Here is a 27847-nt window from a genome sequence, read left to right as displayed (position 1 = left end):
CAAAATGTGTTTGGTGCTAAAAGTTTTTTTTTTTTTTTTTAAATCAAATCAGACTTTTAGTGATGAAATTTTTCGTCACTGAAAATATATTTTGTTGTAGTTGAATTTTTGTTCGTAGCACATGATCTTTTGTATCGCTATGAGATAGGGATCCTATAATATCATAAGATCCAAATTGGTATCCCATACTGATCCCACTTCAAGAGAAATTTTAATGAGATTCAAAACGTTTTAGGGATGTAGGATCCTAAGATCTTAATCCTAAAATCTAAATTGAAATACTGATAACCATGCCTAAGTGTATTGGGGTTGTCATTCTCCCCTCCTACGCATTTTTTTTACCAAAAAAATAAAGTAAAAGACATAATGCACTATTAAATGGTTTAATATTTTATATATTCAGTACGGTAAAAAAGAAAACGAAAACCATGATTGCTTATATTCAATAATAGTTATAAAGAGATTGATAAGTTACAACTGGCCTAGACTAGGTGTAAAATCATGGTGCTCTATTAAATATTTTAACATTTATGTATTAATATTTGTAAAAAAATTAAAAATAAATGAGAAGACAAGAATAATAACATAATCAATGACATGGCACAACAGGAGCATAGAAATATTAAATGTTCGGCTTCCATTATTAGATATAGTGTTGATATATGATTACTTAAGTCTTCTAAAGTTCCATTAGCTAATGTTTCATACATACCCAAAAAACAAAAACAAAAACCCTCAGCTAGATAATATCAGTATCCTACGAATGCATCCAAATCAACACTCAATTTCACATGTTTAGGATTAAATAAGTTAGGGCCATGCTAAGGAGTGCCCTTAGGGCATTGGTTAAGAATCCAATCAAAGAAAATTTTTATGGGAAAAGAAAAAGAAAAATAATTAATGTTTTGACAGCTTTTTTCACTTTCCATAGAAGTGTTGTCAAAACTTTCCTAAAATAGATTCTTAACCAATGCCCTTAGGGCACTAGTTAGCATTTTCCAATAAGTTATTGGATCACAATTTGCAACACTTACACATTAAACCACTACTGAAACTCGGTGAAAAATAGAAGATTTATTGCGCCAATCAATACATATAAGCTTGTTATGGATTTAACTTTTGAGTGTGTCACCAGAGTTTTCCTAAGTTTGGCTATGTAGTGCGTGCCAAGGCAACCAGGCACAAATAAAGCCTCATGTTGACATAATATGCAAGGATTTTATAACCTCATGTTGATTTCGGTTTCGTCTATAGAAACAAACTATTCAAGCTGACCAGAAACTACATTCAAACTTTGGAATTCTTATTAAAATATCTTTGTAATATTGCACAATATTAATATATCAACCACATTCTTCAACATTCATAAGAAAACACCAAACTCCATCCCTCCACAAAAATTAGAACAAAAATAAAAGATCGTCTTCCTCCAAACCATTCAAAAGGAATCATTATTAACTCAAAAAAAAAAAAAAAACTGTAATCATGCATTTCACAAGTGGCACCGCCTACATCTCGGAGATCTCATAAAACTCTATTTTGTTGACCTTACCAAGGAACCATTCCTCAGAGATCTTGAATCGATCTTCATTGAAAAACGGTTCAACATCTTCCCACGGTTTCATGACTTCCTCCTTCTTACTGTTAACGTGTGTATACACAACTTTGTAACCAGGCCATGGACTGGTGAGACTAATTCTCTCCGATACACCATTATGTTTATGATCACCCCTTAGTTCCCCTAGGAATTGAAGGAAATCTGATATATTACGAAAATCATTCATATTGACACGTGCAATTAATTGCCTCCGATTTCTTTCAATCACAAAAATTGGGACTTCTACAGAATAATGACCTGAGACTTCTTCAGGATTGTTATCTTCAGTCACAGCTTGCATTACAATACCTCTTATGTACAAACGATGTGTACCTGATTAAGGAATATTAGTTATATAATAATTGAAAAAGAAAAAGAGAAGTAAGAGACATGACCAAATTGAATGTTTACCAATATATCTGCCATGTAAGTTCCTCATAGCTCCTTCAGCCCCTTCTGATGTATGATAGCTAACAAAACCAATACCACTCGATTTACAATTTCTATCTTTCTCGATTTTGACAGTGCATTTCCCGTACAAAGAGAACGCTGATACAATATAGTTCTCGTCTGGATCTTTTGAATGATATTCCACATAGAGAACCTTGCAATCATTATATTTTGAGCTGAATAAAACCCAGCTCATCAGTTACAAGGTTTGAAAAAAGAAACAAACAAACAAAAAAAACAAACAAAACAAAACAAAATAATGCAATTATTATCAAAATCCACGGATCCATCCAAAGAGTTACAATAGAAACCTGTTAGATTCTAAAAGTTGGCAAACTATAAACACAAACTTGTCTAAATATAAATCTTAAAGTTTAAAGGGTATATTAGACAATGCTCAAGATGTTGCAAGTTATAATACAAAAACAAGGAAGCTACACGTTCAAGAAAACAAAACTTGCCAAGCTCGACCAATCGACATTGTGGTTCGACCGATCGAACTACGTTTCTACAAAATTTTAATTTCGTTCCAACAGCCCATTAAGCTTATCAGATGATTAGGGTTTTAAGTCTAATTCACTAAGTATATAAAGAAAACCCTAAGGCACGTTTTGTAGAGACTTTAGAGCTTCTCTTTTGAGATCTAAAAGGTTCTGTGCCTTCTTTTTTCAAAGTCACTATCGGAAATCTTTCTACACACAATTTGAACCGGTAAATTTGAAGTTGCTGCATCACTAGTCATCAAAGATGCTAGAGATCTAAACCTTTAAGAGTGGTCTTGGAGTCATAGACTAGAAGTCTATGTGGGAGATCTAAAGCGTGAACTGGAGGTTCATGTGACTAAAGATCTACATCTAAGAAGTATGAGGGGTTCAGAGCTCAGTTTGGTAACTGTAGTTAGAATTACTAGGAATTGGTATTCTTTACTGTAAATCTCAATTTGGTATAGTGGATTGTTCTTTTGGGATAGTTCCCCCTAGGTTTTTACCTTGAAACTAGTTTGTTTTATTGGTGTCTAGGTCATTACATCTTGTGTAACACAACTTCTTGAACAACTTCATGCACTGTGTAGTTAAAAGGATTTTAAGGTAGGCTATGGTTCTTCTACGACATGGGGGGATTTCGCATTTTTTTCATTGAATCCAAGTTTTTTCAATTAGTTGTAGAGGAAGAGGGACGTTATTTCTTGCTATGGATTTTTGAGAGGGGCAAATACTTTATGAGATCAGTCTTCATGGGCAAGAATGCAACACAATGGCTAATGAATAATATTGAACACATTGTTGTTGGGGCAAGTTCCAAATAGTTTTTTACATTCAGAGAAGGTGACACTGCTTTTCTCTCCAACGGAGCACCAACTCTTTTGGTCAATTCTTACTATTGATTGAACTCAAAGTTGACGGGTCTAGGAGATCGATTATTATCCCTGAAGGCAAAGAGATATATGGTTGGAGGGCTTTTGGCCTTGAACTAAGAAAGATGTTGAATCCTTCCCAATATGCGGTGGGTGGAACTAGTCATCCAAAATTTATTCCTCAGGTTCTTAGGCATAACTTGGAGGCTCAAAACTCTAGAACTTTTGCTGAAGCTGTGCAAGGCTTTCATGGAAGAGTAGAGGATAGAAAACTAAACCTCTCGTTCTATCGAGATTTGGTTCTCTATCTATCAAGATGTCTGTTTCTATATATACTCGAGGTCAACTTGTTTCATTTCATTCTTAAATATCTCAATCTCTTTCTCTTCTCTCTCGATCCAAACACCTTCTTTTCACTAAAATCCTTCTTCCCATCAAGATTTCAGCCCATTCCAAGCTTCAATCCTTTGGTATGTGCTCTAAATATTCTCTCTTTCTCCTCGTTCATGCATTTTGTGACCTAGGTTTAGGTTTTGGTTTTTTTGGGTTTTTCAATTCTTGTGAAAATCTTTGGGTTGTGTTTTGTTCATAAGTTATCACATCATGCATTGCATTCTCTGTTATTATAACTATGTTTCATTCATTCTAGGTTTGTGTGACTAATTATAACTTGTGAGTGTTGTAGTTTGGATTGGGTTTTTGCCCATGATGCAATTTTTTTTTGGTTTGCACGTAACATGTTCAAGCATTACAATGCATTGCACTTCTCTTTCCTTCTTTCCTGAGCATCTTCTCTACTGTGTTGTTCTTTTTCTTCTCCTTTAGTTTTCTAAGTATAGCACCCAAAAAGTTTATCCCTTCTAAGAACCCGATCACTTGTTGTGGTTCTTCTTCTTCTCTTCCCTTTCTTTCTGCTAGGGATAGGTTCCATGATTCAGGCTCCCAAAAGGATTTTGATGAGAACTTCAGTGACAGGGCGATTCATTCGAAATGTCGGGTCATTCTATCTGATTTCCCAAACACTTCTCTACCCAGTGCATTTAACAATCGAGGTTGGGAATCTTTATGTGAGAAACCCTTAAGGTGTCCCAACATGTATATAGGAGTTCTACTCCAACATACACGCTATCGATACCTCTATTCCTTGGTTTACTACGGTATTCAGAGGCACACGTATCGTAGTTACCCCAAAGCTCATTTCTGAGGTACTACACGTTCCTAGGGTAGCTCATCCGGATTATCCTAATCATCTTCGTCTCGGTTCTCTCTCTCTCGATGAGTTGGCCACATGTTTTTGTGAAATGGCCAAAGTGTGGGGTGCATTGGACTTCAAAACTTCCCCACCATTGACTTTGCTAAGAGTCCTCGGATCCTTATTATGGTGATGACCTTTGTTCTCACTCCACAGTCACACTATAACTGAGCCTCATGCTATAAACATTGCTATATTATTTTAAAATTCAATGTTTTTCACACATGTTGAAAAGATAGTGGAAAGAGCTAATTCTGATTTTGTAGGAGTATGTACCAGGAAGTACATGCACTCATGGGTTAATTAAGAAATTGATATTTCTTGTTTATGCACCCTCTATAACTTAGTTAAGCACTAAGGTCATCATTAGTACATTGCATGTTGTCATGCATTGCATTTGCATTTTATACATTTAGCATAATGTATGCTTTTTTATTTTTGGTCATAAAAAAAATGAAAAACAAAAATTAGTGTTTTTTTTTTTTTTTTTTTTTTTTTTTTTTGTATTGCACACCATTTATTGTGTGATTAAGGTTGGCCAATGAAACTTTGCATTCATGACTGTGTACTATATTTAGCTTTGTTAAACTTTGATATGCACCTCACTAGTTTGCATTATATTATGCTTAATTGTGTTATGTATTTTTAGTTTTTGATCAAAGGATCTTGATTCTGATGTTACATATTTTGATTGTAAAGACTAAAAAATCTTAGAAAAAAGACATAAACAACCATTTTACCACTAGTGTAGAGCAATCTGTGTGTTTCTCATAAAAAATGATGAAGAGAAACCTATTGCTAAAAATCCTTGAACAAAGGTGATGCAATTTTTTTTTTTTTAAATGTGTACAATAGTGGGCTTGAAAGAAAAAAAAATAAAAATATATGTGCCCTTGTTTATGACTATGCATTAAGCTTTTAAGCAAATTAAAACAATAAATAAATAAAAATAATAATGAAAGCATTAGTCAATATATTGTAACTCTATATTGAGAGATGTGGGAGTTATAGGTTGTACCTCTTTAGGTGATAGTCACTTTCAAAAAAATGTGGTTGATAATGTAAAAAATTTGCTTGAATTCTATCCACATATCACCTATTTCGTGTTTTGTACACATACTAGTTACACACACTACATGCAAATCTTTGCTAAATCACGTACATGAGAATATGTGTGTTGTCTAATTTGGCCATCTTTAATTACATATAATCTGATGTGTGAATGCAATTTTCTTTGTTTTGGGTGGGAATTTGAAGAAAAATGTGATAAAAGTTTTAAATCTTGTGATTTTCAGTTCTTGATTGATTTAAGTGTGAGGATTTGAGTGCCTCGTGTTTTTTGAAACTCACTAGATCTTGTTCATGTGCATTACATCTCATAAAAAATGCTTTCAAGTTGTTTTCCTACATAAAATTTCTAGACATTTAAGTTTCAAAATTTTTTCATTGGTTCGACCAATCGAACCTCGACCGATCGAAAATGTCCAGATTTTTCCTGATTCGATTGATGCTCAACATATCAAAAACTCCCTGAAAATTTTCTTGATTAATGCTCAATTCCTCTTGACTGATTGAAACTTGAAAATTTTCAGTTTTTAGGTTCCTGACCAATCAGTCTTGTCATGCACCATTTGTGATTGGATTCGCATGTATTGCACATATAAATTAGGACATGCATTGCATTGTTTTCTTTATCTATCTTGTATTTTTGCAATCATATTGTTTATCATTGTGATTCATGTTTTTTATTAGTTTTTATTTCCACACGTGTTGATGTGCCCTTTAGAGTATTTCAGGAAAGAAAGGTACATTTCAATCAAGATCTTCTACCTCTTCTAGCAACTTTTGAGTTAGAAATCTTAGATTGATATTTGTGATGTATTTGGGCATTTTATTGTAATAGGGTTATTCTTGTATTTGAGCATTTCATTTTGTACGTAAGTTTTGTCATAGATTGCCAAAGAGGGAGATTATTAGGTTTTAAAAGTTTAGAACAATTGGCAAACCGTGAACACAAACTCGTTTAGATATAGATCTTAGAATTTATAGGGTATATTAGACAATGTTCAAGGTGCTGCAAGTCAAAATACAAGAATAAGGAAACTGCAAGTTCAAGAAAACAAAAATTGCCAAGCTCGATCAATTGAGACTGTGGTTTGACTGATCGAGCTGCGTTTCTACAAAATTTTAATTTCGTCCCAACAGCCCATTAAGCCCATCAGATGGTTAGAGTTTCAGATCTAATTCATTAAGTATATAAAGAAAACCCTAAGGCACATTTTGTAGAGACTTTGAAGCTTCTCTTTTGAGATCTAAAAAGTTCTGTGCCTTCTCCTTTCAAAGTCACTACCGAAAATCTTTCTACACATAATCTGAACTGGTAGATCTAAAGTTGCTACATCACTAGTCATCAAGGGTGCTAGAGATCTAAACCTTCAAGGGTAGTCTTGAAGTCATAGACTAGAGATCCATGTGGAGATCTAAAGCATGAACTAAAGGTTTATGTAAGAGCAGATCCACATCAAAGAAGTTTGAGGGGTTCAGAGTTCAATTTAGTAACTGTAGTTAGATTTACTACAAATTGATATTTTTTACTGTAAATTTCAATTTGGTATAGTAGATTGTTCTCATGGGATAGTTCTGCCTAGGTTTTTACCTTGAAACTAGTTTGTTACATTAGTTTTCTTGTGTCATCACATTTTGTGTAATTTAGATTTTTGCTGTGCATGTTGATTGTGGTGATTGTTTAACCTATATCTGATTAATTGACCTAAATAACTACTTGGCTAATAAATTAGGTTAAATACTATGTATTTCAGGGGTCTAAAACCTAAGAAAACCAATTTCATATGTATACATGTGAGAGTAAAATGGAATGCAAATAAGAACCACAAGGAAGAAAATAAATTACTTACAATTTCATGCCATACTTGTCAGCAATGTTGAAAAATTTAATGGCATTTGTAGCAGATGTCTCTGAGTTGAACTGCACAATCCGATAGGATGTATCAGGATGTTGCAATACCACTTCAAAAGAATCAACAGCACCAAAACGGGACAATAAAGCCTCGAAGTCATCATTATTGATAGGGCCAGTAATTGACACCCACAATTTTGCATTACTACTAGGACATTGCTTTTCACACCACGTGATAATCATTGGCTTTCCCTTCAATTCTGTCTTGTTTAGCTTATCCATAGCTTCCTTTGCTGTTTAAGAAAAACCAAACAAATGTTATCTATGCTTTTATTAAGGGAAAAGATTCAATTTATGCTTGCCAATATATATATATATATATATAAAGAAACTGACATCAAATCTGCCACAAGTTGAATAATAACCAAGAACAATGCACATGAACAATACACGCGAACAATAACATCCTAAACAATGACAAGATGCAAAAGGAGAAGATTACATAAATTCTATTAGGCTCTAAAAATTTGAGGTAGCATCTCTAAAAGGTCTGCAGTAGGTTAGAATTGTTGATAAGTCTTTCTTGAATGGTGTTTGGTAAGGGTTTAGCTATTTAGGTAATAAAAAATTATATCTCTCTAAATTTGGGAAGAATTTAATGGTTGGTGGTGTAGAAACAATGAACCTAGGTTCAGATTCCCTAAAAAATCAAACTTAAGAAAAAGACAATTACGCCCTTAAGTTTACTAAGATATTGGAATTATCTTCCTATGAATATTTTTATGATGAAAGCCATCATTTCCTAGAGAAACTAGGAGCACATTTGAAGATCATGTGTTATTAAAGAAGTCACGAGTCTTATATATACTTTTGAGTCTTATTTATACATAAGGTTCTCCTATTTGGTTTAGAAACACCTTATGTAATTACTTTCTTTTAGGGAAAATGTAATTTAGAAGTTCTGGTCTTTCTAGTAATAAGGATTTTAAATAGCCTAGTGTAATCAATCAAATAGATAGAGAAATTAAATTTAATAAATGTGCTTACTTAGGGAGCTCAGTGTGATTGCGTTATTCTTATGTGTTTCTCATTCAAATTCAAATTGTTATCAAAGTCCAATTTGGTTTCTGTCACACGTCAAATTGGCATCAAAGCGACTAAAGTTTTTGTCCTATGTCAATTTGGTATCAAGGCAGGTATGATGTTTTCACGTGGGAGATCCTAAACAAGCCGATTGACATGGGAACAGAGTAAGGCGCTTCTTAGAGAAGAAATTATTCTTTTTATTTCTATTTTTATAAGTAATAAAAATATATAAAAATTAGAAAAAGGAGTCACCTAAGCATATAGGAAATATATTAATGTAAACAATCAATTGCATAAATTTAATAAATCAACAATAGAAAATAAAGAAAGATTCCTCAAGGCTAACAGCCAGTCCAATAATGTTCTGAAAAGAACAACTTGAGATCAGACATAGAACTTTTGGTAAGATGATATACTTGATCAACTATGTTGAAGCTAGTTCTAGTCGTCTTAATAAGGATATTTTTGTAATCATGTTATAGACCCTAATATAAATTATGCTAAGATGTGTGCTTGATAAGTTAAATCCTCAACCTCTCTCTCTCTCTCTCTCTCTCTCTCTCTCTATGTTTTACTATTCCTCATTATTCTCACTTCCAATGCCTTCTCCTCCTCCTCCTCCTCCTCCTCCTCTAGAACCTTTGGCTTCCCAACCTTATCCTCTCTTGTAGGTTTATCAGTGATCTCGAGAAATGCGTGTTGTGTCATTTAGCCCCAAGACTACATTTTCTTTGTCTGAGGTTCCTGCTCCATCTTCTTCCCTTCCAGAGGCTAATGATTTTTATCTATTGCTTTAAGACAAGGTAACCACACTTGCACTCCACCTAATTGCAAATTTTGTGTCCTATCATCATGTTTCACCTTGTCTACATTCATTTGCTTGTAGTATGTCCTCTATTTCTATTCCCTCTTCTTCTGAATAGGCCTTGCCTTCACTTGGATGGAAACATGCTATGGATGAAGAAATGAGTACTCTTCATAAGAATAAAACCTGGGAACTTACTGGCCTTCTACCTGGAAAACAAACGGTAGGTTGTTGTTGTTGGGTATACACTATAAAGTACCTCCTTGATGGATTTGTTGAGCGCCTTAAGGCGCGGTTAGTTGCCAAAGGTTCTACATAGATATATGGTGTTGACTATCTAGAGACATTCTCTCTTGTGGCATGCTTAAATTCAGTTCGTATCCTACTATTGGTTACAATTAGTCACTCTTGGCCTTTATATCAACTTAATATCAAGAATGCTTTCTTTTATGGAGACCTTCAAGAGGAAGTATACACAGATCAACCCCTGGGTATGTTGCTTCTGGTAGTGAACATCTTGTTTGTTGATTAAGAGAGGCATTGTATGGTTTGAAGCGATCTCCTCATGCATGGTTTGATCGATTTAGTGTTGTACTTGGGTATGGTTTCCAGCATTCTCATTTTGTCTTTGTTCATTATTCTTTCGCTGGCACTATTATTTTGATTGTTTATATGGATTATATATTATATTTGGAAGTGACTCTGCTAGTATTGTTGGCTTAAAAAGATATTTGGGTCTACAATTCCATACTAAGGACTCAAAATCTCTTTTCTATTTTTTGGGGATTGAAGTTGCTCACTCCTCTTAGGGTGTATTTTTGTCTCGACAAAAATATGTTCTTGATTTTTTGTCTGAAACTGGTTTCTTGGGTGCTTGTCCAGTTGATACTCCTACGGACTCTACTCTTAAACTTGATAAGGAGCAAGGTGACCTATTTAGCGATGTCAATCAATATCATTGCTTGGTTGGGAAGTTACTTTACCTTAAAGTTACTCGTCCTGACATTACTTATGCGATTGGTGTGGTTAGTCAGTCTATGTAGGCTCCTCGTCAACCTCACTATGAAGGTATTTTTCGTATCTTGCATTATCTCAAAGGGGCTCATGAGCGTGGACTTTTGTACAAGCCCTTTCCTTCTTTGTATGTGACAGTTTTAGTGATGCTAATTGGGCTGGTAGTTGTTCTGATCGACGGTCCACCTTTGGCTATTGTACCTTTGTTGGTGGCAATCTTTTTACTTGGCTTAATAGCAGAATGTTATTGCTCATTCTAGTGCTGAAGCTAAGTATTGAGCTATGGCTCACACTGCTTTTGAGATGTTATGGGTTTAGTCTCTCCTTCGCAACTTGGATATTAATGTTCCTACTCCTACGCAAATGTATTGTGATAATCAAGTTGCCATCTTTATTGCTAACAATCCCGTGTTTCATGAACATACCAAACACATTAAGGTTGATTTCACTTTATTTGGGATTTATTGATGTAGAAAATGATTGTCACTCCCTTTGTTCATTTAGATAATCATGATATTCTTAGAAAGTCTTTAGGTCGTACCTCCTTTCAACAATTGCCTTCAAGTTAGGCATGTTTAATGCTTATGTTCCAACTTGAAGGGGAGTGTTAGAGTTAGTTCTAGTCATCATCTATTTTAGCATATTGATAAGGGTATTTTTGTAATCATGTTATAAACGCTAATATAAACATATGCTAAGGTGTGGACTTGATAAGTTAACACCTTCAACCATTCTTTTCTCTCTCGTTGTTCCACTCTTCCTCATTATACTCATTTAACCCTAAATCTTCATATTTTATAACTCAACTAACTGAATATTGTTCAACAGGATGATTTGTGAGTGATTGATAATGCAAGAAAATATATATTAGTATTTATTAAGCCTATTAAAGTCTTTGATAGTTAAATAAAAGCTTTGGGATTCAATTCCCACCTACACCAAAAACCAATTGGTATCTTGGTCTGATGATATAGAGCTATAGTAAAGAGCTAACGCCATAAGTTGAAACCATTACCAAAAAAAAAAAAAAAACACCTAAAATAATAGAAAGCGAGCACATAACTGTTGCTCCATTCAAGAGTGGACTGCGATTTCAAATTAATACAGAGATGCCTCAAGTGTATTTAAAGGATTTCATAGATGCTATAGAAATAGCTATCTGGTTTGCTGGCACAGCAGCCTTTGTTGGGTATTGATTCAATGCCTCAAGGTGTAGTATTAAGAACAGCCTTATGATTCACCACCAGTCCAGCTTCAGGAATAGCCCAAGGAATGCTTTATAAGGACAATGACTACAAAGGAGTAAGGTAAGCATAATGTTGATCATTGAACAGTCAAGACCAAGGGAGATATTGACGTTGTTACTGCTATAGATTCAATTCAAGAAGGATTTCAAGCTAAAAAGCCATCCAAGCATTGATTTCATTATTCCAACTGAATTCAACAATATGGTGGGAAAGAACGATTCTTTATCCTTAATACTTTCAAAGGTGATTGAAGAATTGGTGCAATTTTCAACTTCAAAAGCTATCATGCTTCAACATGTTAAAACTCAAGGCCAAAGTTTTTCCAATTGGGGGAGAATGATGCAGTCTTGGAAATTCGCCTATTTGAAACTTATTTTATAGGACACATATGTGAAGTCTAATTGAAGTCTTGTAATTTTGAGGGTCTAGTTATGTGTGTCCTAGGGTTAAAACAGGTTTTTATCTGGGTTTTCATTTAACATGTTATGGTCAGTTTTGTATTTAGGCCCAAAATTATAATTTATGCAATTGCAAATTAAAGATATTACAGTAGTTTAGTTAAGTCAATAATTTTCAAGGAAAACTTAAGTATCTTAGGTTTTATTTTCTTTGAGTTCAAGTCAATAATTTATTAAGTTTTTAGTTTCTTAGTCAAATCAAGAGTCCAAATAATACTAGTACAAGAAATAGTTCATATATATATATATATATATAGTGTATAAGTTTGTGTGTTAGAGACAGAGATGAAGCTAATCAATAAAATAGTGTTTTTTTTTTTTTTTGGGGGGTATTGAGACCTTATTGTTATTTTTTACCTATCTATTCTCTTTTCTTCTCTTTCTTTTGGTACTGTTCATATAACTTGTGTTTTATTTTCGTTCTTTCTTACAACCCCAAATCAAGCCATTTCTTTAACATATCAAAATTCTAATACCCCACCTACTTTCTTCTACCAAATAGCCACCAAATAATTATTCAAACCACTTTTTAATCCTACCACAACACCATAACTCTTTCTTCAACGAAATTTAACCTTAGATTCATAACTTCCTAACCTTAAACTCACCACAAGCACATGTAGAAAAATTCCTCAAATTTTCCTATGTCATCGAGAATTTTCAAGCCAAAACATGATGTTGAATTGCAAGACTACATGTAAGAAGGTCTGCAAAGCCAGGGCAGCCAATAGAGACTCTCAAACATAAAGTTAAAGTGCAATAACAGGAAGCTGGAAAACCAGGTCAGCTCGTTAATGTAGCCTGAAAAGATTTTTTTTTTTTTTTTTTTTTTTTTGGGGTTATAAGTAACAATATTTCATAAATCAAAAGCCCCAAGTACTCCGGGAATGTACATGGAAAGGATTACATCAAGATCGGAAATTACAATGATCAAGCATAACAAAAAAATTAGAGCAAGAAAAAGAAGTGAAAACAGAACACCAAGCAAATAGAGAGTGGAGGAGGAGAGATTTAATCTCAAGAATCGACCGGTCCGTCCCCTCAAAGTATCTATTGTTCCTTTCCCCCAAAGACACCATAACACACCATAACTTCCTAACCTTAAACTCACCACAAGCACATGTAGAAAAATTCCTCAAATTTTCCTATGTCATCGAGAATTTTCAAGCCAAAACATGATGTTGAATTGCAAGACTACATGTAAGAAGGTCTGCAAAGCCAGGGCAGCCAATAGAGACTCTCAAACATAAAGTTAAAGTGCAATAACAGGAAGCTGGAAAACCAGGTCAGCTCGTTAATGTAGCCTGAAAAGATTTTTTTTTTTTTTTTTTTTTTGGGTTATAAGTAACAATATTTCATAAATCAAAAGCCCCAAGTACTCCGGGAGTGTACATGGAAAGGATTACATCAAGATCGGAAATTACAATGATCAAGCATAACAAAAAAATTAGAGCAAGAAAAAGAAGTGAAAACAGAACACCAAGCAAATAGAGAGTGGAGGAGGAGAGATTTAATCTCAAGAATCGACCGGTCCGTCCCCTCAAAGTATCTATTGTTCCTTTCCCCCAAAGACACCATAACACACAATGTGGGACAGCCCACCATAGGTCTATATTGTGCTGTCTACCAAATGGACCCTGCCAAGATGCAAATAAATCTGCAACACTTTGAGGCATCACCCAAATCACACCAAAAAGGCTCCAAACCATAGACCATAGCTCGAAAGCAATGGGACAATGAAGAAGAAGATGGTTTACCAACTCCCCACTTCTTTTACACATATAACACCAATCCATGACGGGTACACCCTTATTCCACAATCTACCAAGGATCAAAATCTTGCCTAAGGCGGGAGTCCAAGAAAAGAAAGCAACTTTAGGAGGGATGTTTGAGTGTCACACAAGTTTCCACAAAAAGAGGTTGGCAGGGGTTGAGAAGAGGGATAAATAGAACTCACTAACCTTAAAGCCCTTATTCTTTGTTGACTTCCAGCAAAGTTTGTCTTGCCCCTCACCAGTAAAGGTCATAGAGTGTATAAGATTCCAAAAAATATCAAATTGTTCCATCTTCCAATCTTGGGGCTCTCTATAGAATCGAAGATCCCAAAGTAGTCTCTAATTAGGAAAAGACATGACATCCACAAGATAGGAATCCTTGTTACAACTAAAGCTGTAAAGTTTCGAAAATGCCTCCCAAAGAGTACAACCCCCACACCACAATTGATGCCAAAGTTTAATTCTACTACCATTGCCAACTTTGAAGATGATGGATTTAGAGAAAACTAGCCAGCCTTGTCTTATAGTTCTCCATAGAATAACACCATAAGCAGCTGTTACTTCTTGTGTACACCACCCACCCCAAATATTCCCATACTTGATCTCGATAACCTGCCGCCAAAGGTGGTTTGTCTCTATGCCGTACCTCCACAACCATTTACTAAGCAGAGCTTGGTTAAATTTTCTCAAATTCTGCACACCCAATCCACCAGAATTCAAGGGGCTACACACCTGGGCCCAATTAACCAGATTGAATTTGTGGGACTCATCAATACCACCCCATAAAAAATCCTACTGGAGTTTCTCAATGCGATTTGCAACATCCACCGGAATAGGAAAGAGAGATAGGTAATAAGTAGGCAAAGTTGAGAGAGTGCTTTTAATTAAAGTAACCTTACCACCTTTTGATAGATAAAAACGCTTCCAACTAGCTAATCTTCTCTCCATTTTTCAAGAATAGGGTTCCAAATTGCCCTATCCTTAAATTTAGCTCCCAACGGAAGTCCCAAATAATTCATTGGCAGTGAGGCCTGCCTACACACTAAAAGGGCTACCAGCTCGCCCATATTTAACACATCACCAACTAGAACCAATTCAGATTTAGCCAAATTAATATGCAACCCTGACACAGCCTCAAATGAAGATAAAATGCCTCTCAATTTGCCAATCTAAGTAGGAAAAGCATCACAGAAAATTAGAGTATCGTTTGCAAAAAGGAGATGAGACACCATTAAGGAGGTATGAGATTTGGGACCCATAGTGAATCCTGAGATATGACCAACCAGAACAACCCCATCTAATAGCTGACTTAAAGCTTCCATCACAATAACAAATAAAAGCAGAGATAGTGGATCAGAATGGAAAATTTCACCGTGGAAATGCAAAACAAAATCCACTTCCTCCACTCAAAGAACCCACATCGCTGTAACATATAAATGAGAAAGTCCCAACTTACATGATCAAATGCTTTCTCCACATCCAGTTTACATAAAACACTTGAAACTCCTGCCTTCAGTCTACTATCCAAGCATTCATTAGCAATTAAAACCGAGTCCAAGATTTGCCTATCCGACACAAAGGCATTTTGGGTCTCAAAAATAATCCCCAAAATAACCCTTTTTAGCCTATTAGCTAGCACCTTGGATAGGATCTTATAAATGCCTCCCACAAGGCTAATAGGTCTAAAGTCTCTCACGCTAATAGCATTGACCTTCTTTGGAATAAGAGCAAGGAAGGTGGCATTAAGGCTTTTCTCAAAAATAGCCTGGGAATGGAAGTTGCCAAAGAGATCCATAAATTCCTGCTTTAAAAAAATCCCAACAAGATTGAAAGAAAGTCATTGAGAAACCATCTGGCCTCGGAGATTTGTCTACATTGCAATCTTTGATAACACCATAGACTTCCTCTTCTTTAAAGGGTCTATCCAACCAAGCTGCATTCTCTCCGGAAATCCTAGAAAATTTCACTTCATCAAGGAGTGGTCTTTGCCCTTCATTCTCGGAATATAACTGTTTGTAAAAGAGGGAAATGCAAACAGCTATGGAACTTGGATTTGATGTCAATTCACTCTCTACCACCAGATTGTTGATGGTGTTAAATCTTCTATAAGAATTTGCAGTTCTATGGAAGAACTTAGAGTTTCTATCTCCTTCTCAAATCTAGAGCACCTTAGATTTCTGTCTCCAACAAATTTATTCCATAAGGGTTACCTTTTCAAGCTCAATGCGAAGCCAATCCTTCTCCAATATCTCCTCATCAATTAGAGGATGGCTATCTGCAATCAAATCTAAATCGTTTAGATCTTTGCACAACTTGCGCATCCTATTTTCCACATTCCCAAATTCTTCCTTGTTCCATTTCTTTAAATCCAACTTCAAAGCTTTCAATTTGCTTGCATTCCGAAAGCTTAGAGAACCTCAAAATGTGTAGCATTCCCACCAGGATCTCACTTTGTCCACAAAACCATCTACCTTTAATCACATGTTCTCAAACACGAATGGCCTACTGTCCCTCTGAAAATTCTCCCCTTCTACAAGGATTGGGAAATGATCCGAGAGCAACCTTTGGAGTCATCTTTGACGAATATTCGGAAAAATGTTCTTCACAATCCGAAGATAGTAGAAATCTGTCAAGCCTAGAGCGCGAAGCCACCTCCCTAGAATTGGACCAAGTAAATGTACCCCCTTCCAAAGGCAAATCTATAAGACCTTGTTCAAAAATAAAATCTGAAAAATCAATCATAGCAGATGTGAAGGGACCTGAACCAAAACGCTCTAATGGAAATCGCACTACATTAAAATCACCACCCAAGCACCAAGGCACACTCCACCAACTATGAATTCCAGTCAGCTCCTCCCAAAGTAATCGCCGATCATAAGCAAAGTTTGGACCATAAATACCAGTAAAAGCCCATTCAAACTGATCCTCTAAACTTTTGAATTTACATGAAACAGAAAATCGACCCATCACTTCATCGATTTTTTCCACAGTCCTTCTACCCCACATCACTAAGACTCCCCCAGAAGCACCAATAAAGCCCAAATAAAGCCAGTCTACATGCTGGCAACCCCACAAACTTCGTATCTCTCTTCTGGATATGAACTCCATTTTTGTTTTCTAAAGACAAATAACATCAGCACCCCAACTTCTGATCATATTCCGAACCCAAAGTCTTTTGTCTCTATCATTCAGCCCCCTAACATTCTAAGAGATTATTTTTAAATTCATTGAGGTACCACTAAATCCCGATCCCTAACTACACTACTTGAAGCAGAGTCCTCCTCAAAATTCCAAGAGCTTAGTAAACTCTTCAATTCCTCAAGGCTAAAAACAGCCCAGTAATTTCCGCTTCGAAACCTTCCAAGGAAGTCCCCACAGATTTCCTGAACGCTTTAATTTGGCTAAGAACCCAAGGTGATAGATTTGTGGAAGCACCATCCACCTCCAAATGGACATCAGGGTTGGCCACGACCAAAGGTTGCACAAATAGGGGCTCCTCCATTACTACCTACCCCTTGAATTTATATTCTCCTCAATGTCCCACAGCTCACACTCCGAACATGAGACTACAAAGATAGTATCACACTCGTCTGCCTAGCTAACGATGCGCTTTTCTTCCTTAAAATTGTTTTTACCCTGACACACATCTCCTTCATGCTCTAAGAAATCCGAGATGCACCTAGGAGAGTGGTAAAGAGAGAGAGGGATTACAATCCGCTTCCCATCGCATAGCTCTAGGACCTAGTTATTAGAATTGCCCCAGGTGCTCTCCAAATCACCAACAAAATCCTTTATTGCAGGGCGAGACCCACCGTGTCCACCGTCAAGTTGACCTAGTGCCAAATCCTTAGATAAATTGCCCAACAGAGGTCTTGAACCCAAATCAACTTGCGAAACCTCCTCCTCGACCAATATCGGGAGCTCATGGTTCACCGTGACAACACTTCCGGAACCTTCATGCTCTGAGATCGCAGAATCAGGACCTACCGAGACATGCACAGGTTTGCCATAGACGGAGGCGTGTTTATCTTGAGCTAGGAGGTCCATCGACATCGTGTCTGAGGTGATCGTGGTCCTTGGAGCTTCTTTTATGAGTGGCTGAGTGACTAAGTGACTGAGAGACATGAGTCTGCGGGGTGGGTAAGGGGCGATGTGTTTTTGGGGTGGGTAAGAGGCTGAGTGAGGTTCAACAGCTTGGGCTGTGATTGTGAGTTATTGATGGACTTGATGGGCTTAGGCTGTAGTTTAGGTTCAGCATTGTGAGTAGGTAAAGCCAACGTATTGGGCTTGTGAGCCCAATAGTTATTCCCCTTTCCTTTTAAGAGTGTTACTCATTTCATTTAAGTTGGGCTTTGTCCTGGTCTTGTAATTGGGCCTATTGTTCAGTACTTCATGGTCCACTTCTCTAACCTCTGATGAAACTATATTCCACTTCCCATCGTTTCCACGTTCAACACATAGGAATAAGTGTAAGGCCAATGAATTAGTTTTGATTTTCCCATTAATATTAGACATAAATTCCACCCCAATCTGTGCCTTTGCCTTCTCCGAATACAGATCACATTGATCACGGTGAGGATAACTAGAAGCATGGGTTTTTGACTTTTGAAAAACCGCAACTTTCTCCTTTCCTTTAATACTACCACCATGCCTGTTATGTCCACCACCGTGATTATTCTGTCCGGTAGCCAACACAATTGGCTTTAATTGTCTATGCTATTGTCCCTGCCTAGCAAGGGAGGCTTCTAACGTCCTCCTCAGGTGCAAACCAAAACCCCTCCATCCACTCCCCATCCTCCCCTTCGGTATCACAATATTGCCCCGTCGTTGACCATGAAGAAGTTCAGAAAATAATAGGAACGTCCCATGGGCATTGGACCTCATCTGTAGAATGAGGACTTTCTCCCCCTCCCTTATTGTTCTAGCAAAGTGATCAGAAGATTGCTTAGAAAGCAATTCCTCCATGTGAAATAACAATCTAAAAGCACTCTCTCGTCCCATTAAAACAACAGAACGCAGCGAATTCCGGCCCCTCTCAACAATCCCTAGAATGAAAAAAGACCCCCCTTCCTCGATTGAAAACTCAAAAAATTTGGATTCAATGGATAAAAACGTTGAACCACCCATAACGGATAAACACAAAAACAACCAACCGCCAAAGTGAAAAGCAACTGTAAAATGCTGCCCTGAGAAATGAACAACAGGAAAAAAAAAATGTAGCAAGCAAAAATCTATGGCTAATTCAAGGTAGCCAGGCCTTGTTTGTGACTAATCCGAGCTAGCCAGGCCTCTATGGATAAAGTTTAGTTGTGGGAAACTTAACAGGGTAGCAAAAGGAAATCCACTGAATCATTGTTGGCAATACAGTGAGTTGCTCTATCATTGTTGATGTAGCCTGAAAAGTGAGAAAAGCCAGCAACAGAGATATTGCTTACTTAAAAGTTAAAATCAGAAACTTTTGATGAAAAGAACACTTCTATTTTGCATTTAAGTTTTTAATTACTTTTGTTTGACACTAGGAGACTCCTAGCCTAATCTTTTTTTTTGGGGGGGGGGGGGGGGGGGGGGGAGGGGGGGGTGTGAACATTATTTAGGAGTTTTAATCCTTTTTTTATAAGTAATGAAAAATATGTTAAAAATATGAAAATGAAATTGCACCTGAGTATACGGGAAGTATAAAACAAGGACAAAGCACAATCACATGCATAAAGTAGAAGAGTCCATTAGGAGTCAAATCTTTTTGGGAAAAGGATTGGCAATAGCCTATATAAAATCTTCTATGTAGTTTACAAAGTTCATATAGAGAGTTTTTTTTTTTTTGGAAAGCTCAGTTTTGTTACTTAACCTTAGTTAAATACCTTAGCATCAAAATTGATTCAATAATTTTGAAGAATTAATCAAGAATCCTAATTTGTTGCTGAATTCCTAAGATTCTACATCAAAATTGGTATCATAGTCCACTAAAACTCCTATTCTGCCTGAATTTGGTATAATAGTAGGTTTCACCATGAAGTCTTCGCATCATGGGAGATCTACACAAATAGATTGACATGGGACAACAGTAAAACATTTCTTAGATAGGAAATTCTTCTAAGAGATCTTTAAGATGATTTTATTCAATTTTGGTATATTCTTGAACAAGTTGATTTGCATGGAGATGGACCATGCAAGAAAACATAATAATTTTTTTTTTTTGATAAATAAGAAAATTTTATTAAGGACTACTTCATGAGCAAAGGACAAGGAGAAGCCAAAGAATTACAAAAAAACTTATGTGAATAAAGAAAAGGAGTCTAAAAATGTTGCAATAGAATCACGAGTATAGCCGCTATAAAAAATTGCTAACAGTTGACTCCCTGTGAGCCCCACATCTTCAAATGGATGCTAATTATGTTCCCTCCAAATAGTCTACATCAAACACAAAGGAACAATGTTCCAAATAACCAAAAAAATGCTTACCCATCCAATTTCTCCAACCAAACATGACATCCTTCACCTCCCTGGTATGACCCTATGAATTCCAAAGCACCTATATGCAACCATACAATGAATCATAGGGTGATCGACTGTCTCCCCATTAAACTGGCACAAGCAATGCCATCCTACTAAGGTAGCCTCTTTTAATGAGATTATCACAGGAAAAAATCTTCCCTCATGCTGATTGTGCATGCTATGGAGGCACTTGACTAGTGCTCAATCCACAGGAACTTAATAAAGAAAATGGTATTGAGTTTGAGGGAAACACAGGTTGAAACTGGATGTAATATAAGAACTTGAGGGTATTGATCAATGGTTGTTTCACCAGAATTTTTGCTCCCAACAGCAGCTAATAGTGTTCATGTGTACCGTTGGCTTTGCCTTTAAAACTGGCTTGGGCAACAATGTACTATACATGAATACAAAGAAAAGCTAGAATCCATAATAGCAAAGTGATAAGTGAAGGTGCTTTACATGACATCATGCTGATGTCAGCGCCGGAACAGTCACATCGGTCATGGTTTTCCTCGTCTCTCTCTCCTTGTAATTACGGTGATTTTTTTGGAATTTTTGAGGCTTCTAGACCAAATTTTCTATTTTTCAATGTTTTTTTGGATTTTTGGTTAACTTTTGTCGACCTTTGGAGTATGTTTACCGTTTTACTTGGCTGGGCTTTGTTCCTTAAGGGCCGAATAGGACAAAGGAGGCTCCCTTTGATAGTTATTTGCTGGCTTGTGAAGTTTGATGCATGATTTTTGGATTTGTGAGTTTCGGCACTCTTGACTAGAGTTACTGTGTCAATCCTTTGATTGAGTTATTGAAGTTTAATCTATTTTCATCCTTCGAGAAGCCTAGTCTGTGCGGGAGATAAATTTTTTGGAGAAGTTGGTTCTCATCCTTAACTTTATTGTGTAACTAAAGGAAAGGGAAAAAGTAATTACAAAGAAAGCCACTGTAGGTCTGTAGCTTTATTGACGAGAAAAAGGGCTTTGTGGATGATATGCAAACTAAAGTCTTCACTTCATCTTGTTGTTTATGTTCTGTGGGTTTGGTTTTTTTGATTTGGACAGTTCTTTTGCAGCTGCACTTTTGTTGGTTCTTGGATTTTATTTTTGGGTGGTAGTGTGTCGGATGTCTGGATTTGAAAATAGTGAGGCAGTGGTGCAGACCAGGTGATGGTGGAGGTCATGTAATAAAGATCTTCACTTCATCTTGTTGTTTATGTTCTATGGGTTTGGTTTTTTTGATTTGGACAGTTCTTTTGCAGCTGCACTTTCGTTGGTTCTTGGATTTTATTTTTGGGGGGTAGTGTGTCGGATGTCTGGATTTGAAAATAGTGAGGCAGTGGTGCAGACCAGGTGATGATGGAGGCCATGTAATAAAGATGCAACCAAATAACCGAATCAATATTACATATGCATGACTATTTCAGGGGTGTTTGGTAGAGGAGTTTGAGTAATGTTGTTTAGGTGTTTTTGATATACGTGTAGGTGAAAAAGTATGTGAAAATGTGTATAGTGTTGTTTAAAATGCTCAAAAGTGTGTTTAAACTAAGCTACCAAACACCCCCCTCATTACAGTAGCTATTATTGCATACCAAACATACACATTGTGTTCATATTTCGTTCTTCTCCTTCAATTCACTCTTAAAATTCCCCTAAAGTCCAATATAAAGTCCAAGGATCCTTATTTAGTACTGAATTCAAAAGATCCTACATCCAAATTGGTATGAGCCCATTAAAGAGTTTTGTCCTACATCATACATGGTTAAAGAAAAAATTTTAAAATATATATATATATATATATATATAATTTGAACTGTGAATAGTAAAAAACAAAACAAAACAAAGAATGCTACAGCATGTAATCCTCCGTATTATCAAATGTTCTCAAAATTTCCAAGCTGCTTCTATATAATAATTTCGAAAGTTTGTCGGCTACCCCTTCCACAACTAATTAACCCAGATCTACCGTCGATTGAACACTAGAGAAAAAAAATCAAAAAATTCCCATAATTCTAATAATCATAGAGAAATCCAACTAACATATAAAATAGATCAAATGAGCTGATCCAATCAAAATATGAATACAGTCAAACAAATCACAATTTAAACGATTGAGAAAGTGGAGTAGTGGAGTACCGTGATTACTGCTCCGGAATTTGACGACGGCACAAGTAGAAGACTCGAAGTCAACGCTGCCCACCGGCCCCTCTTTAAAGAATAACTCCTTGAGATCATCCTCGGTGGCAAGTTCAGAAAGATTCTTAACCACCAATGTGCTTGAAGTCATCGATCCAATAAAAGGCACCTTAGAAATGGTACTTCCAGAAGTCACTGCAGAGAGAAGGCGAGAGAAAGGCCTATTGACTATTATACAAATTGGTATTGTCTCCTCCGGTTTTTTTTATTTTTGAGAAATGATCAGGCCAGCACAGTAACTAATTACTTTAATTCACGCTTATTATTCTTTTATTATTATTATTATTATTATGTCAAAATATTAATTAATTTTTTTTATAGATAGAGGCCGAACCCAATTTTTTATCCAAGAATAATAGACTTTAGGCGAAAACATCATTTTAATCCTTACATTTCAAGCATATAGTCAATTCGGTTCATATATTTTGGTAATAGTCAATTTGGTCCCTACTATTTTCATCTTGCAGTCAATTTGATTCTTACTATTAACTCATTAACGAAAAATGTTTACGTACCAAACGGTGAACACAGACAGCACATTTGACGCTGACATGATAAATAAAATACTAAAAATAAATATTTTAAAATGCCAAGATGGCATTTTTCCAATTAAAAATATGTATAAGTTGAAAAGAAATTGCTGCTAAATATTATTACTTTTCCTAATAAACATGTCTGCTGGACATCTCAACTTAATTACAGTTCTTGTAAAAAATCAATCCGCAAATTACAATTTCAAGTTTTCAACGGTTTGTCTAACTGTACAAAATTTGAAATAAAATAATAACAAAAACGTAAACTCAACAAAGTTATATTCATTCTTTGGGAACCAAAGAGAGAGAGAGAGGAACACTTATCTATATATATATATAGGGTCATCCTTCTGTGCCCCCTCTTTTTTTTTAGGGGTACGGTGCCCACCTAATTTTTAGCCATTAGATTTACTTGTTTTAATCTTAGCCGTTTGTATGATTTTAATAGGATATTAGTTACCGGTCAGTCAGGTTAACATATAAAACCCAAAAAAAAAAAAAAACAACATACGGTTCTTCTTCTTCTCTCGCATCTGATCTGATCTGATCTGAAGCGAGTTCCTGTGGGTTCTTCTCTTTCGTCGTCTCTTCTCTCCAACCTTCATTGTTGATGTTCTTAGGTAAATCACTGAACCTATTTTTTGGCATCTGTGTCTTTACAATCTAGAGTCTCTAAATTTCTTATAGCATTCATTTAGGGATTTTGATTCTTAACCCTTTTCCTCTATATTTGTTGAAGTTAGGGAAAAACCCTAGTGGTCTGTGTGCATGCCATGGATTCTGTCTCTTCCATCAATTGTAAATTTGAATCACAAAATATTGATAGGATTGTCTAGGTTTATTTGTGCCTCTGTGGGTTTTGTTTGATTTGTTTATGGCCAGTAGATTTTGTGAATCATCGCTCGGGACAGAGGAAACAGAGGAACAGAGCAAGAAAACAACAGAGAGGAGGAACATGCGGAGAATACAGCGAAACCCACATCGGAAAGCGAGTCAATTTCAGATCAAGAATCGAGGATAGCTCCCGAAACCGAGAAAAAGTTGGAGTTTTTGAAAGAATTCGAAGGTTCAATTAAAGAAAGATTCCTCAGCTCCTCAAACATTGAAGAATTGAAAGCTGTAGATGTCTCTGTAGGGTCTCTCATACTCACAAGGTGTAAATCAGAACCAGCAAGAACCGGAGAGAAGCTTGATCCAGACTCTAATTTCTGGAAAAGAAGAAGGTTGGGTCTCATTGGTTCACACTCACAACCTGTTTTGTGATTAAATCTATTATTATAATTTCTATCTCTTTTATTTTATTTTTTTACTGAATTGAAAATATTTTTGGGCAGCTGAATTTGGAATTGGTTTTTTTTTTGTTTAATATTGAAAAAAAAAATACTTGTGGAGCTATATATATAGGAGAGAATCTCTATGGCTCTATGGTAATATAAAAAGGTAAGTTTGGTTGTACACCGAAAGCTGAAAGAAATGAAATAGGTGTGTTCATCTATATCTATCTATGTGCTTTGCTTTGCTCTGCCACTCCTCATGGGCAGCTGTCTGTATTTACTACTTTTTATTTGTTTGTGTCATGTAAATCAATTTGTGTTTTTCAACGAATTTCATGGAACTGGAAGTTTGGGACTGTTCTCAGTGTTTTCTACTTTTGCTTTATGGACTGGTTTGGGGTAATGGGATTTTGATTAATATAATAAGCATCTTTGGATACTCTGACCAACTTCAATATTTGTTGAAAGCCTATGTGTATAATAGCTTTATGAGGTGACCCCCACATCTTATTGTAATACATGTTCATATCTCTGACTGTTTGATATTTAGGGGTTTATCTATAGTATAAAGAATAATAAATATGAAACATGATTCTAATTTTTTTAATGGGGGCTAGTTTGCCACTTTGCCTCTTTTTTTTTCTTGTTTTCAGAGAATTGCAATTAAGATTTTTGACCTCTTGTTTACTTTCAACTTTTAAAGATTTGTTGATCAAAAAGTATGGTCTTAAGGTTCTATGATTAATGTCTAAAATGTGAAAGGTACGTGACCAGGTCATTGTCTTATAGCTTTTGGATATTTCATTTAAGGATGATTAGGGAACATAATCCATCATCCATTTCATAATTCACATTAGATAAGAAACATAGGGTGGAAAATTTTCGTTTGAGCTAAACTTCTTTGATTCAGACCACTTTACAAAGATTAGGTTGAGATAATTGAAACCTGGTTCAGGGCATGTTTGCCTTAAGTTTATTTTTTTTATTTTTATATTTTTTATTCAGCATAGGGACATCTATTTATCTTAACTTTACTGGTTGGAGTAATTTAAAAACTGCAACTTGAGACCAAAATTCTTTAATTGTCAATATGCCAAAGTTGAAAGTGAAGAACCAACAAGGAGTTACCTAATCACTTATGACAAACAGGAAAAGTGAATTTCATAATCATAATACAGATCCAAAAGCCAAACAAGCAGATGATAAGAAAAATTATCAAAGCATTCATTTTGAAGTGCTTTGTTGCAATTTCTATCCAATACAATGTAAGTTATAAGGTATGTTGTGTTACAGCTCTGCCAATTTGCATATGTATGTTGTACTGTGTGATGTCAATATTATTTAAAAGATTATATTGTTTGTAGAAAAGTTTGTTATTTTAGAATTTAATAATGCAGAGCATAAGTTTTAAGTTTTTGAAGTGTTTTGCTCTCCAATTAAGCTATTCTGTTAGGATTTGTGCACTTGCCATTTTTTTTTAACAGTTATAGGTTCTTAAATCCGATTCTCTATATTAATTTTTCGGACCATTCATTGATGTTATTGTTTAATTCTAGCTCATCATAAGTAGGAGTCAACCTCATGAAAATCTGTCATGTAAGCATTTATCCTTCTAGCTCTCTCTTGCATTCAATGCTTTTTTTGGGATATAAGCATCCAACCTAAACCCAAAGCTGTTTTATCCTTGTTATTGAAAAATTATCAATTATCTAATTATAGTTGATAATTAGAATGACATCCATGTAAAAAGATAACATCTGGAATGCATATACACATACAATTGAAGTCCATGTAACAAGACCAAGCTCTAAAACAAAGCTGAAACATTGATATGCACCCACAATCATTTACATTATTACTCAACTTTCAGATAATAAGAAACCTCTCAAAGGTTCATTATATGATTATATCATTTTTTTAGCATGTTGTTGTTTACTAGATTTTTTATTTATTTAATAAACTTATTATATATGATTTTGAATTTGCTGATATTGTCAGGTTGAACTAGATGAGCCAAAGTTCTTAAATAATAATAGTTATATAAATAAATATCTAAGGCTCCATGCAAAGAGATTTGCTCTTATGAACATCTCCTTTTTTTTCAAGCTCTAATAGTTATATCATGTAAATGCAGATATTTTTGTTGCTAATGGAGTTGCAGAAGGGATGATAAGAAATTCCTACGAGTTAGAAGTTTCCCAATTCAGAACTTAAGAATGAATGAGCCAGAAATGCATATGCTTATGATTGTCTCTTTTTTCAATTGTTGCCATGATGGTATTCAAATATAGATGTGAACAAGACACATTGTAGTAGATATCTTTTTAAATGATTTTTTTCCCTTTTTAGATGGATTTCTTTGTAGTTTGTCTGCTTCTTTTAGATACTTTGCAACAAGAGACCGGCTTGTAGTTCATGAAAGTGAGTTATATATCAATTCAAGTTATAAATATTATGAGATGAAAACTACCATATTTAGATCCAAGTGCAAGTAGGTGGTCTGATTTCTTTGGATCATCTATGGCACATTCAAATAGAATTAGTGAATTTTGTTATTTCAAATGTGAATTTATGGAAAAGTGATTTCTTAGTAAACAAATTGTGGCATATACATATGGAATATTTCCCTTGTCATTATATTAGTGGTATACTTCTCGATTTTAACTAACCTAGTAATCATAATAGATTTAATATAGGCGAAAATGCACTTTTGGTCCCTATATTTTGGGCCTTATTACAATTTGGTCCCTAAATTGATTTAGGTCCTAAGTCAATCCCTGATTTTCAAAAATCGTTTTTAAAATAGTCCCTACCGTCAACCCAGTGATAGAAAATGCTGAGGTGGCAAACGGCGTGCCCTACTTGTTGACATGGAGCTGACGTGGATAATAAAATATTATTAAAAAAACTTATTTAGCTTTTTTTTGTGAACAAAAGTAATTATTGTGGTTGGGCTAATTTCTTGGGATGCCTTTTTTTTTTTTTTTTTTTTTTTTTGGTTTTTAGATCTAAATTTTTTAATAACTTAAAAAAAAAAATTACTATTGTGATGAGCGGTTATTAGTAAGTAAAAAAGTGATTTCAGTGGTGGGCCCAAATGTAAAATTATGGTCAGATATGATATTGGTACTACCTACTGTGACGATTGAACTATCAATTGTAAGAAAAAAAAAAGGGTATCACCAAATTTGACAAAAGTACAATCAGAAGCGATGTTGGTACTGCCCAATGTAATATTAGAACTGTCAAATTTGAGAATAAAAAATAGGGTACCAGTGTACCACTAAATGTGACAAAAATAGAGTTAGATGCGATGTTGTTACTACTTAATGTGACAATGGAACCATCAAATTTGAGAAAAAAAAAATAAAGGAACCATTATATGTGACAGAACAACTGTCAAATTT

General features: G+C 35.4%; 1 protein-coding gene and 1 long non-coding RNA gene across 2 annotated transcripts; one reads left to right on the top strand and one right to left on the bottom strand.

Moving 5' to 3' along the window:
- Positions 1-1282: 1282 nt before the first annotated feature.
- On the bottom strand, positions 1283-22832 carry LOC126725158 (polyadenylate-binding protein 6-like). The gene is made up of 4 exons (XM_050429696.1): positions 22574-22832; positions 7569-7863; positions 2009-2223; positions 1283-1930 (listed from the first exon to the last, which is right to left on the bottom strand). The coding sequence occupies exons 1-4, from the start codon at positions 22722-22724 to the stop codon at positions 1509-1511; spliced, it is 1083 nt and encodes a 360-aa protein (XP_050285653.1). The 5' UTR covers positions 22725-22832; the 3' UTR covers positions 1283-1508.
- Positions 22833-23644: 812 nt separating this feature from the next.
- Positions 23645-26906, top strand: LOC126725162 (uncharacterized). The gene is made up of 3 exons (XR_007655335.1): positions 23645-23786; positions 24052-24389; positions 26575-26906. It is a non-coding gene; the product is annotated as an uncharacterized LOC126725162 (long non-coding RNA).
- Positions 26907-27847: the final 941 nt, after the last annotated feature.

The sequence above is a fragment of the Quercus robur genome, chromosome 5 (assembly GCF_932294415.1).
Source record: "Quercus robur chromosome 5, dhQueRobu3.1, whole genome shotgun sequence".
NCBI classification, from domain to species: domain Eukaryota; kingdom Viridiplantae; phylum Streptophyta; class Magnoliopsida; order Fagales; family Fagaceae; genus Quercus; species Quercus robur.
Note: the sequence above shows the minus strand (reverse complement) of the source record. Positions and strands in the feature narration are given on the sequence as shown.